Source organism: Pongo abelii, chromosome 1 (genome assembly GCF_028885655.2).
Source record: "Pongo abelii isolate AG06213 chromosome 1, NHGRI_mPonAbe1-v2.0_pri, whole genome shotgun sequence".
NCBI classification, from domain to species: Eukaryota; Metazoa; Chordata; class Mammalia; order Primates; family Hominidae; genus Pongo; species Pongo abelii.
Genome location: NC_071985.2, coordinates 22,376,787 through 22,391,348, shown reverse-complemented (window position 1 = coordinate 22,391,348; position 14,562 = coordinate 22,376,787). Strand labels below are relative to the sequence as shown.

The following is a 14,562-nucleotide window of genomic DNA, read 5'->3' as shown; positions in this document are numbered from 1 at the left end:
CATGAGTACACATGGACATACAGAGTGGAATAATACATTGCAGACTACAAAAGGTGGGAGGGTGGGAAGGGTGTGAGGGTTGACAAGTTGCCTATTGGGTCCAATGTTCACTATTTGGGTGATGGGTTCACTAGATGGGTATTTCACCACAATGCAATATATGCATGTAAGCAATCTGCACCTGCATCTCCTAAATATATAAAAACAAAAAAAAAAGTTTAATGAAGAAATAGTATTGTAAAAGTAATAATGACCTCTGGGAGTTAGAGAAAGGATGGACTTGGGTGGTGAAAGAACACTTTGGCTTTATCTGTAATATGCTATTATTTGTTTTACAAAGAACATATTTGTGCTTCACTTCTGAGGGTTTTTGTTCTCTTTTTTTAGTTTTTAAAAAAAACCTAAAAGCAAAAACTTGGCCAAAATGTTATTAATTCTGGGTAACAGAACAAAAGTGATTATTAGTTTCTTCATGTTTTCAAATTTCTCCAAAAAAATAAATAATGAAGTATTTACTTTCACTACCATCATGGGAACCCTTTTTGCTTTTCCCTTTACCTTTGTTCATCTTTGGGTTGCTACAAGTACTGACAGATAAAGATTTCTAAAGGTGAATTTCTCGTTATTTTCTTACTGATCTTACCAACTTCCAGGGCTATTACTCAGCCTGCTCGTCAGTATCACCTTTTACCAGCTAAAATACTGACAGAATTCTACACCAGTTAAGTTCTGCTTCCCTGAAGCCCCAGAATGCCTATCCCATTCAACCCTTCACCATGATACAGCACAGCAGAGGACCCCCCAGAACTCCACCCCAAATCTATGTGTGACATCAGTTCTGACCAGGCCATACCAGCTGCTGGATATTTTTAACATCACTCCAGCCAATCCTTCCCTCAAATCTACATAAAAATGCAGGCAGTTCTTGCACTACTAGATTTTACTACAACTCTTGTAATATAAAACAAAACACAAAGTGACTGCATAATCAGCATTAAACAGAATTTCTAGAGGGCATGTTGAAAACTGCTGCTGACTTTTTTTTGTAGCAGAATACAGATAAATACAGAATAATATAAACAAGTTATGTCACGTTAGAAATCAACCACTACAAAACGTCTTTCTATAAAAGAAAGTAGTTTGCAGACATCCTTTAAATATAGCTGCATAAGCCCCACATTACAAGGGTTTCCATTTAGTATTCCACTAATATTAAATTAGCATTATGGATTGTAACCTTTATCATAATTATATCACAATTGTGTCGAATTTGTCTTTTATGCCTTAAAAAATGTCATCATAGACAAAATGTTACCAAGTAATATTTAATGAGCTGTATGTAATTTTATAGTTCCTGAAAAATATTTCTAAAATATTTATATATTCCAATACATAAGACTCTTACCTCAGCTCTTTTCAACATTTCCCATTTATTCAATATTTTCATGGCAAATACTTTATCTGCATTTTTTAGTTTTACTACAGCAACCTAGAAAAGATAAAGGAAATATAAATTTTAAAATAATGACAATTTTTTCAGCCATCCATTTTCCTTTTTCCTCTCTGTAAAAAAATAAATACCAATTAATGTAAATGCAGTTCAAATCCTAAGATCCTAAATTAAATAATGTTGCCAGATGAAAAAGTTAGTGAACATGTGCCAAACTAATAATTGTATTTGTGAACACTGTATTAGTTGGTAATTATACATTATAGCCCCCTTTCCAAGTTTTCTGCCCTGGAATTCAAACTCAATATCTACTATCACTAAGAAACTGAACAAAATGTTCAACAGGAAAGAACTAGAGCTTATTAAATAATGCATGCAAAATTCCAACACTATGTTACAAGGAAGGCCAGCTGCCAAAACAAATATGTTCTGTGAGGATCAAACAATATGAAATAAACTGAAAATGATCCATTTTTCATATCACATACTGTTATATACTATACCATAACCCCCAAACCACATACACGCATATACATACGCATAGAGAGCAATTAAAACTAACAATTTTACAAAAACTAAACTTTACACAGCCCTTCCAAAAAGAAAAAAAAGGAACATTTATTTCTGTATTTTATATTTCAATTGCGGATCAAAAACTATCAAACACAATAAATAAAATCCCTTTCTCACTCTCAACAAATTGATTACATTTCTCTCTCTCTCTCTCTGCTTCAGTTTAACCAGATAATCTGTAAGACCACTTCCAGCCCATTGGATTTGCCATAGGCCAGAGGCTAGCCTACAAAAGAGGAAAATAAAGGCTGAACGAGGATGCTTCCAGTTACTGGGGGTGGGTGGGGAGGAAGAGAAATGCTACCCTAATACGCAGACAGGGAGGTCAAACCATATACAGCAGATCTTCAAACTGCTGTTCAATGGGATATTTCCAAAAACAGAGTATAGGTTTAAATTCAAGTGCAAAAAAAAAAAAAAAAACTTAATAGCAAATGTGCATATCAAGGTTATTTAATAAATTTATATTTAGATCAGACTGCAATAAAAGTAACATGACCATGTAATTACAGTAAGTGTATAAATACTAAATATTTCTTGGTAATTGTTATAAGTGGTTATGACTGTGATTATAGTTTTTCATCAATTAAAATGGATGAGAAAGAAAAGGAAGTATCTCAATTTCAAACAATTAAATTGTTCTCCCAATGGGCTCATAAAGAGGGCTGTAATAAAGAATAAGGAAAAACTTGAAACATTATTTCACTAAGATCTCTGAAGGGGTGAACACACCACTTGAGCTACTGCAGATTAGACTCTAAAATCAAACCCTGCACAATTGGGAGTGCACATGGACAGAGGCACAGGAGCACTAAGCTATACAAGACTAAATTTAGGGCAGGGAAAACACACAGAACGTTATGACTTACACCCTCTTATTCTGATTGAGGGAAGAATAGCTGAAAGACTCCAAAACTTAGGTATCTTCCCCTACTAAGGTCACAATGTGAGAAAAGTACTAGCAGTACTCTACAGTTCACCAGTTTTCTGTAAGTATGCATCTGATGATAACTACTAATAACAGTAGTGGTAGTAGTAGTACCCACCCAATACTACTAGTATAGATCTAGTAGAAGGAGGAGTGTGTTCTAAATGCCAGGCACTATGGTAAGAGTTTTATACAGGTCCATAATCCCTTATCTGCAATTCTAAAAGACAAAAGGTTTTCATAACTCATTTGACAGCATGTAGTGACATCAGGCTATTAATATTCTTGCTTTTTAATCTCACTTAGTATAAAAACAAACATGCTTCATTGAAGAAATGTGAATGTATCTGTTTATGAAGTGCTGCTCCAAACCCCAATGGGAATGTTATATAAAATAGAGTATACAAACTAAATTATCTTTCTAAAATCCAAAAATATTGGAACCAAAACAACCTCTGGAATATACAACTGTGCAGTAGGAATAATGATGATGCCTAATATTTATTTAACACTCAAACACTTACCTAACATTTATTGTGGCTGTTTTGGGGAGTGGTGATAGCATGGATTCTGAAGCCAGACTACTTGGGTTTGAATCCTAGTTTTGTCCTTAGCTTTATAACTCTAGGCAAAAAACTTAACCTTTCAATACTTCAGTGTCCTTGTCATGATCACGGGGTTAATAACAATACTTATATCATTGTGGTAAAGATTTGAAAAATTAATACAAGTATAATCCTTGTACTTGGGATTATTGACCACTAATTGTTGAGGTATTGTGGCGTAACTGATCAGGGCCAAAATGAGACCCATTCTACACACCTGTGCAGTCATCAGGGATGCCATGCTGCTGCAGGGTGAAAAATATTTTTAAGTTTTTCAAGGGTCTGGCGCTTAGTAAGCATTCAATAAGTGTTAGCTATGATTATGTGCCAGGCATTGCACTAAGCACATTACAGCCCAATCTCTTCACTGCCAACTCTACCTCTAATACGTGGCAAAGAATATAACTCTCAATTTCTTCGGTTTAACTACCAAAATAAAAAATCTTTTATCTCTTTAATTTCTAACTTTCTGTAATTTTAGACTTATGACAAATATATTTACATAGAAATATGGATAGAAATACCCTCAAATGAATATATCTATATACAAATAAAAACTAAGCCACAATATTCACCACAGTGTGGTTTTCAATAGGAAAATATTGAAATGAACTTAAATAGTCTACATGATCAATTTGACTAAATATGGTATCTCACAGTATGACAGAAAAATTACTCATACACTTGAAAAATTACTGAGGAATGTTAATAGGGAAAAGTTCACAGTATAATGTTAAACAAATAAGTTTATTAAAGTATGTACACTGTGACTTTTTTTCTCTCTCTATATATATATACACACACATAAAACATGTACCATAAATTTCTATGCTTTATCAAAAGATCAGGTATTTCTAAGTGATGCAATTTCTACTTGCTTTTCTACATTTTCTATATAAAACACATAAATTTGAAGCATGGAATGAGGTAGTATGGGATACCACACATCACATCCTGGTCATGAAATGACCGCTAATTATCAAGGTATTGTGGTGTAACTGATCAGGGCTAAAATGAGACTACACATGTGTGTGGTCATCAGGAATGCCAGGCTGCTGCAGGGTGGAAAACATTTTCAAAGTTTCATGAGCTACCTAAAATCTTTTCTGGAATAAGGTGAGTGTGGTGAAATAAAAGTCAGTTCAGGAAATATTCTTGAATTATCGAATTGATAAATGATGAGAAAAGAATATGAGGCTTACAAAGTAATAAAATAAAATCAAACTGATCTTGCTTTTCTCCTTTAACACTGCAAGTCATATTGATATTCACTTCAGTAGCTAAAAATCAAGAAGAGGAGGATTCTCTCAGAACTCTAACCTCAGGTCCTGTGTTTTCAAGAACCATAGCTTAACATGTAAAAGTGTAGTCTGTTAAAATGTCCTTTCTTGTTTAGCTTGATCAAAATTAAAAGTACATTTAGTATGAACTACAAGACTATAGTTTAACACAGAACAAAGATGTATTTTTAAAAACACTAGCAATGTCTTGAAAGACTTCATAGTAAAAACATGATGTTAGAAAACCTGTAATAATAATTCAAGAATTATTTCTGTAAACACTACAGAAATAATCACTAAGTGACAAATGTATACAAATCAGTTCTTAAACAGAATGTATTATCATTTGAAGCTACAAACTAGTTACAAATTGCAGTTACAGAATGCTGTAACAGTTTTTTATGTTCATTCTTAAGTTACAGGTTGTAGAATACAGAAACAGTTGCCACGGAGTTCTATAAATCTAGTCTTCCTGCATATAGTAAGAATTCATTCACCATACCTCCTCTGTTCCAACCCATTCCAAGCTACCATTACATGGCTCATGTCTGTAATCCCAGCACTTTGGGAGGCCAAGGTGGGTGGATCACCTGAGGTCAGGAGTTCGAGACCAGTCTGGCCAACATAATGAAACCCCATCTCTACTAAAAATACAAAAATTGGCTGGGTGTGGTGGCGGGCACCTGTAATCCCAGCTACTAGGGAGGCTGAGGCAGGAGAATTGCTTGAACGCGGGAGACGGAGGTTGCGGTGAGCTGAGATCGTGCCACTGCACTTCAGCCCGGGCTGAAGTGAGTGAGACTCTGTCTCAAAAAAAAAAGAAAAGAAAATCTTGCCTGGATTGTCCTACCTGACCTCTCTACTTCTGCCCTCTCATCCCACAATCTAACCTCAGCACTGAAGCCACAGTTGATCCTCTTGAAATGTAGCTCAGATCATGACAATCCTCTGCCCCACAGCTTCCAATGGTTTCCCATCTCGCTCCAAGTAAAAGTCAAAATCCTTACTATGCCTTATAGGGCCAACGTGTTCTGGCCTCCACCTTCCCTGACCTCATGCTACTCTCCCCCTGGTTCACTCTGCTCCAGCTATAATGATCACCGCACTCAATCCCAACTAGCCTTTGCACTTGTTGATCCCTAGGCCTGGAATATTCTAGCCCCACGAAGCCACACAGCTTTCTCTCTCACTCCTTCAATGAAATGTCACTTTACCCCTTGACATTTTCTAACCCATTTCTTTGCTTCCCTTTACCATTAGTTATCATTATTTCATGAACTATGTATTCTATTCATGTATTTTGTTCATTGTTTGCTTCATTCACTACAATACAAGCTAATGAGGGCAGGGATTTTTTTTTCCTATTTGTTCACTAGTACACACCTAGTAATTGGGAATCTATAGGTACTCAATAAACATCAGCTGAATTAATGATGAATGACTGGTAATCTATGTGGGTGTATATACATGCAAAGTTTACGGCATCAATATTCTCAGCTGCAAGTATACAACCAAACTGACACTAAAACTCAAAAATAAGGTATTATGACAAAAGAGATACAACTGTGTATTTTGTGATTTATTAAACATCTATCAGCTTATTCCAGATCATTCTGCTCTCTTAACAGGCATCGAAGTCCTGACTTCACAACTTGGCCTTTATTATCTTTTATCTGTTGCTGCTCACTGCTTATTGTCTTTTTCACCTTTTAATTTCCCCTACATATCATCTACTATCATTTATGATTAATAATAATAAAATAACAAAAAATAACTCTTATTTATAAAAAGCTTATTCTGTGCCTAGCACTGAGCTAAGCATATTACATATATTACCCCTCATTTAATCCTTACAGCAATCTAAAGCAGATTCTACAATCCCCACTTAAATTAGTAAACTAATGTTTGGAGAAGTTAATTAACTTACTCATAGTGACAAAATTAATAAGTAATAGAACCAGAATATGTACCTGGCTGTCTGATAAGAGAGCTAGTATACTTTACTGCTCTAAGTACTAAATAGTTCTATAAGTACGGAAGAGCTCTTCCCATTCATCATACCTGTAATTCTGATACCTATTGACACGTTAATGGTGATCATTACAAAATGTATAGAAATCACTGTATCTGCGTTTTTAAAAACTGTTCTGTGAGCAACCAATTTGTGTTCAAAATATTAAAAATGGGAGAGGGAATTAAATTTTATCTTTAATAAGCAAACTAAAAACACTACAAAGAGTTTATTAAACCAGCTAGAGATAGCCTTTCTATGGAGACACAATTTATATATTCAGTAGCAATAGTCAAAATACTTTAAAACTGGGACAGCATGGGCATCAACCAATCAGAACAAACACTGGCTATAAAATACAGTATGCTCACACCAGTTTGCCCCTACAGACTGAAGACTAGCACCATCAAAGGTGAATCATGCAATATAACTTCTTACTCTCCCATGAATGCCAGGAGAGCCAAAGTAAAAGATTTTTTAAAGAAGAATGAATGGCTAAAGGTAATTCTCCTTTCAGACCCTAGAACTGGATTATGCAGACACGTAAGGGCCTAGTTAAAGTAATTAGAGGAAGCAAGCTAATTAAAAGCTTTTGACACCTGAAGCAGGGGTAGCAGGCCAAAGCAGCAAGCTTTCACAACAAGCTCTGAAGCCCAGAAGCCTTGAAGCTGCCGGAGCAAGGCTGGAGCAGGCAGAAGCGGTGAGCCACCAGGAAACTGTTGACAGGCAACACCCAGGGCGTAAGTTAAAGGTTTTCCTGAAAGCAAAAAGGAAAACCCAGCGTTAAGTTAAGCAGTAACTAACACAATTGAGTTGTAGAGAGAAGGTTCGTAACTCACTGAGCTGCTGAATTTCAATTATATCTTGCTCACTGTTTCCCACGATTTATGCATTTCTTATAAGAGTTACATAAATGATGCATTTATTTTCATGGTTTTTTTTTTTTTTTAAGAAAGAGCATAACTGATAGAAATGCTCCTATTAAACATTCATGCAGAGGTGAGCCTATCCATTGGGCCTATATATCTATTGACAAATTCCTGGTAGAAGACAAAACATCTTGGAGGAAATGATTATCTCTCTAGGGTCTCTTCATTTCTAAACCTACTAGTTCATAAACACTACAGGGTATGTAAGCCCAGCAGAGATATTTTCATCAGGAATGAATAAGCAGTAAAGCTCATAATCCAGCCAATACTAACTTTCTATACAAAATCAATTCTGTCTTGAAATAAGAGTTAATTACCAGTAACCTGTTGCTTTTATTTTACATATTTTAATCAATACACACATACAGCAAGAACACACCAAAAAAAATTTTAAAAGACACCTCACACTAAATCTCAAATACTATCAGTCATGCGTCAAGTGCTCTGACTTGATCCTGGAAGTTTAAATGGCACTGACCTGTGACCAGGCAGGACTTGACGGATTGCTGGACTGCTATCTGCTGCCACCAACTCCCCAGCCCTGTACTCCATTCTTTAATTCTTCCAAGCATCAGGACAGCAGAGCAAATTTGGCTGTCCTTAACTAACTGCCTTACATATCCTAATGAGCAACTATAAGTAATTTTTCAATTCCCTTTTTTTTAGTCTCTTTAATGAAAAAAAGTCATGTGTTATATATATATGTATACATACATATATGGAGAGATATATGTATACATACATATATGGAGAGATATATGTATACATACATATATGGAGAGATATATGTATACATACATATATGGAGAGATATATGTATACATACATATATGGAGAGATATATGTATACATACATATATGGAGAGATATATGATATACATACATATATGGAGATATATATGATATACATACATATATGGTATACATACATATATGGATATACATATATATGTATACATACATATATGGTATACATACATATATGGATATACATATATATGGTATACATACATATATGGATATACATATATATGTATACATACATATATGGATATACATATATATGTATACATACATATATGGATATACATATATATGTATACATACATATATGGATATACATATATGTATACATACATATATGGATATACATATATGTATACATACATATATGGATATATATAAAACAAGGTTATATATAAGGATATATATATTATGTAAGGAATAATATATATAAGAATATATATATACTTTGTCTTTTTATTGTTTTTTATTTCCATAGCTCAATCTCAGCTGAACCCTCAAATCTACCTGCAGTCCTAACATTAATTCTATCACTCTCAACAGAACTTTACTAATCTTCCAAAATGTCCTGTGCCACCCTGCCACCACAAACTATCCCATTCCTGTCCGATCTACTCTTCACCAGCAATTAATGACCTGGTTGCCTACTTTATAGATAACAGACCTTTTACATTCCCTCATGCCAACTCTAAATGTTTTTGCGCTTCCATACCTCTTTTCCTTTTGAACCCTACCACTTTTCAGGGCTAACAGTATCATTTGAGATCTTGATCCCAGACCCTCTCCTTCCTTCCCTTCCTGTCCTTATTCCATTAAAAATTTATTTCCTGCTTTCAATCCCCCTTTCTCCTGGATATCAATTGAAAAACTTTTCCAAGACCATTCCCCATCCAAGAACAAAAATATGAACAAAAACATCACCCCCATTTTACCTTTTCCTCAAGGAACTGATACCACATCCCTTTCCACAACACATTTCTCCAAAAAGCACATTTTGAAAGAGTAGTACATGCTCGCTTTTTCCACTTGCTCATCATTTGTTTGCTTCTCAACCTCTTTCAAACACCTATTTCAATCTAATTTCTATTTCACTCTACTAGACTGAAATTATTCTCTCAAAGTTCAGTAACAACTGTCTAATTTCAAATAAATTGTTCTCAATTCTCATCTGCTTTACCCTTTATTACTGGGCACTGCTGACAATTCATATACTTCTCTAATTTTTCTTTTGCTGTAACCTGTTAAATATTGTTCCCCAAGGATCTCTACTCCACCTTTTTTACATCTCCTCTCCTTCCTGACTTATATTATCTATTCAAAAGCCTCAGTTAATACCAATATGCTGGCAACTCCAAAATCCCTGTCTCTTACTATCTATACCCTCATTTCTAGTTGCCTACTGGTCATCTCTCTAGCGTGTTCAGCAAATGTCTTAAATTTAAGAAGTCGAAAATCTGTATATCAAATTCACTCAAGTTGCAAATCTCCTCATCTATAAATTATATACCTTTAATTTATCACTAACATCCAAAGTTGACTTTTTTGCATCTGTTTCTCCCACCCACCCTCCCTTCCCACTACCACTGACCTAGTTTAAGGCCTCATTATTTCAACTGAAAAATAACAGGCTTTTTTTTTTTTTTTTTTTTTTACCACTTATATGCTATACATTATGCTAACTGCTGAGAACACAAAGCTGAATAAAAAGTTTGTTGGGCTCAGAAAACAATACTCCAAAATGAAGGACTCAGCTGCAATAGACACAGAAGTTTTTCTTTGACCTTCTCCTGCTCTGTCTCTCAGTCCCATTCTCCCCCAAGGTAAGCCACAGAAACTAGAATCCCTCTTCTCTAGGTCATAGAAACTAGAACTCCCTTTCCTCAAAGCCAGCCATAAAACCTAAAAATATTACTCTAGCTTTCCCTCAGCCTTTTGTTATGAAAACTGGCTACAAAGAAATTACTGCCAGGCATGGTGGCTCATGCTTATAATCTCAGCACTTTGGGAGGCTGCAGAGGGAAGACTGATTACTTGAGCCCAGGAGTTCGAGACCAGCCAGAGCAACATAGGAAGACCCTATCTCTACAAAAGAAAAAAAAAAAATTAATTAGCCAGGGATAGTGATGCATGCCTGTGATCCCAGCTACTTGGAAGGCTGAGATGGGAGCTTGGTCAAGACTGCAGTGAGCTGTGATTGTACCACTGCACTCCAGCCTGGGTGACAGAATGAGACCCTGTCTTTAAAAAAATGGCTGGGCACGGTGGCTCATGCCTGTAATCCCAGCACTTTGGGAGGCCAAGAAGGGCAGATCACTTAAAGTTAGGTGTTCGAGACCAGCCTGGCCAACTTGATGAAACCCCATGTCTACTAAAAACACACAAAAAAATAGGCAGGCACCTGTAGTCCCAGCTACTCGGGAGGCTGAGGCATGAGGAAGGCCTGAATCTGGGAGGCTGAGGTTGCAGTGAGCCAAGACCACGCCACTGCACTCCAGCCTGGGGGACACAGCGAGACTCTGTCTCAAACAAAGAAACTACAACAACAAAAAAAACTATCAGATTTTACCTGTTTCATTGTAGGTCATCACACCCCCGTTCCAGAGAGGGTCCTGCCCCATACCTGGAAGGAAGGAATGCTGCACAGAGAGGCCAAGAAGACTTTAGACACACAGGCCTTGCTGGGTTTCCCCACTCAGTCTGTTAGCATTAGATCATACCCTTTTTCTTCTCCAATCACATTTCTACATAGCTGTCTATACTTTATTGAACCTAAGTATAAAAATGGGCAATTTCCCCTGTATTTTGGGGTCTTCATCATACAGGTTCCCACAGATACATGTTAAATAAATTTGTATGCCTTTTCTCCTATTAATCTGCTTTTTGTACGTTAATTTTTCAGCAAACTTTCAGAGAGCCAAAGGTTGGATCAATAACAAGGGTTGGACCCTTGGCCCCCACAAGTTCTTGCCCCCCAAATTCTCACAGTCCATTGTGCAAAACACACCTAAACAGCAGTACACAGACAGTACCATAACAGTACTACAGGGAAAGGAGAGGTAAAAATCAGGATCCTATAAAAAGTAAAGAAGAGAGGTCCTTGACCCCAAAGTGGGAGTAGAGGAGGAAAGTGTATAGTATGTGAATATGTATGCTAAAAGTTTTTTAAATGAAGTGGCTGACACCTGAGTCTTACACAGTGAACTCCAGAAAAAGGGGACTGAAATGGATGTGACTGAGGAAGGGATAGTTTGGGAAGTAGGGACAGCATAAGCAAGGCACAGAGGCAGGGAATATGTGTGGGGGAGAAGATACACAGGACAATAAGCAGTTTTCTTTCCTAGGAACATAAAAAGCACAACAGGGAGTAGCAAGAAATGGTGCTGAAGGGTCCAAAGAGTAGAGAAGCTGTATGTCATGTTAATAAACTAGAACCTTAAAAATACAGATAACAGGGGAACCATTCTGCGCAGATAGTTTTAGCTAGATTACTAGCAGCTCTGTGGAGAACGGTTTTAAGGCAGGGAAAGACATGGAAAATTATAGCAGTAATTGAGGTGAGAGGATCTAACTAAGAAAAAGAGGAAGAAACTGAAGAAATACTGAGTTGGTGACTGGTGAGATATGGAGACTAGAGAGTGAGAAATCTAGCACCTCCCTTTGTCCCCTTCTCTATCCAATCCTTCCTCAGCACTATCACTATTACCTTTCTAGAAGAGTTTGAACGATACCACTACAGATGGTCTCCAACTTACAATAGTTCAACTAACGATTTTTCAATTTTTCAACTTTACAGATGGTACAAAAACAACATGAATTCAATAGAAAGCCATATGAGACTGTTTCAGGATGCTGGTCAGTTGCAGCGAGCCACAACTCTCATGCAGTCATGAGGACAAACAACCGATACTCTACACTGTAAGTAGTGCTAGATGATTGTGCCCCACTGTAGGCTAATAACATAAGTGTTCTGAGCACGTTTAAGGTAGGCTAGGCTATGGTAGGTAGGCTATGATGGTTAGGTATATTAAATGCATCTTCAAGCCTTACTTTTAATTTACAGTGGGTTCACCGGGACATAACCCTTTCAAAAGACAGGTGGCATTTGTACTCTGCCTTTTTGTATTTTTGTTTTTATTTATTTTATGAAGTTTTTGTATTCTGCTTATTAATAGTTTACAGGACTCTGATTCCTGCAGAATAAAGGTCCTCAGCATAGCATACCAAGCCATTCACTGCTTTGCCCAACTAATTTTTTTTTTTTTTTTTTTGAGACGGAGTTTCGCTCTTGTTGTCCAGGCTGGAGTGCAATGGCACAGTCTCGGCTCACTGCAACCTCTGCCTCTCAGGTTCAAGCAATTCTCCTGCCTCAGCCTCCCAAGTAGCTGGGATTACAGGTGCGTGCCACCACACCTGGCTAATTTTGTATTTTTAGTAGAGATGGGGTTTCATCATGTTGGCCAGGCTGGTCTCGAACTCCTGACCTCAGGTGATTGGCCCACTTCGGCCTCCCAAAGTGCTGGGATTAGAGGTGTGAGCCACCACACCCAGCTGTGACCTTTCAAGCCTCATCTTTCACCACCACCAACAAAAACCTTATATTCCAGTTAGAAGACTGCTCACTGCTCTCTGAATAAATAAAAATGTACTTAAAAGAAAAAAAATAACTCTTTTGATCCTAATATGTTATAGAAAATTTATAAAATTAAAGTATAAAGAAAAACAGCCACAGATAACATTATTTTAGATTAGAAAACTAATTTGAAATCATACAACCTTTTCTATGTCTTTTCAACTGGCAAGTCCTCTTCTAGAAATTTATTCTTAGAAAATCATTTGAAGTGTAGTGAAAGCATTAGGTACAAAAACGTTTTACAAGGCATTTATAATATGGAAAAAATAGAGCGCATTCTTTCACTCATGCTACAAATACATATTGAGCACCTACTATGCACTAGACATTGTTGTAGGTACTAGGAAACTGCAACAAGCTAACAGAGGGAAAAAAATCTTTATATTCATGGAGCACACATTCTAGCTTAACAATAAAGAAATGGTTAAGTAAATTATCAAATATCCACATAATGGACTTTTATGGGGCCATAAGAAATCAGATTTACATAGAAATATTTCAATACATGGGAAAAAGACTAAATATTTGGTAAGAAAATTTCATTATATTAATGTTTATAAAACTACATCAATTTTGTTACCTGTGAATAGAAATAAAATTGGAAAAATAGCCCTCAAATTACAGAAGTGGGTATCAATCCTGTGTACCTCTCCCCCTTGCTGATTAAACTGCAACCCTACTCAAGGGCATGTAAATTACTGGATTATAGTAGATGATTAATAAGTATTATTTTCATTAGTCAAAAGAGGGAAGCATGAAAGAAAAAAAGAACTTCATTTTCCTATGTTTTTAGCCCTTGATAAGAAAAAATACATTTAAAAGCACTGTTCTAAGTAGGGAATAAAATAAGAGAAATTCACTCCCTGACCTCACAGAGATTATACTTTATTGGTGAACACAAACATTAAACACATAAATAAGGAATTTAATAGTCGTAAGTACAAATACTAGGAAGAAGTTGTATAGGTGTTCTCATCTCCCCATTAGAACAATAAAAGTATTTTATATCTTTATTCCCATTTTCATAAACTCTTCATCTCCTGATTTATTCTTGCATTCAGTTCCTTCACTGATTTCTTTCTGCCGCAATTCTTTCACTGATTTCCAAATATAGGATAATTTTAAAGAAGCAATTGGTAATGACAAATACATTTAGTGAAGCAGGGAATACCTCTGATTTCCTTGAAAACACAATGACTAGTACTAGTGGCCTTAAATATAATGCATTAGTCATTTCAAAGTATCTGAAGGAACTGTATCAAAGGAGATAAGTGCTTGGGCAAAGCACACTGCTCTACTTCCCTTTTCCGTAAAATTTATCCTGCTACCTTTTTCTTCCTAGAGTTCAAGTT

The 14,562-nt window shown here is 36.1% G+C and overlaps 1 protein-coding gene across 15 annotated transcripts in view; it reads right to left on the bottom strand.

Annotated features, from left to right (window-relative positions):
* CDC42BPA (CDC42 binding protein kinase alpha) overlaps positions 1 to 14,562 on the bottom strand; it is a 331,875-nt gene that overhangs the window by 222,929 nt on the left and 94,384 nt on the right. For 8 of the 15 annotated variants that reach the window (XM_054519250.2, XM_054519256.2, XM_054519274.2 and 5 more), the window contains exons 2-3: positions 7,447 to 7,604; positions 1,406 to 1,489 (exon numbers count right to left, since the gene is read on the bottom strand). In XM_054519250.2, coding sequence (XP_054375225.1) covers positions 1,406 to 1,489; positions 7,447 to 7,604 — 242 coding nt within the window. The remainder of the gene's footprint in view (positions 1 to 1,405; positions 1,490 to 7,446; positions 7,605 to 14,562) is intronic. The other 7 variants (XM_054519311.2, XM_054519266.2, XM_024248084.3 and 4 more) reach the window with 1 other exon arrangement.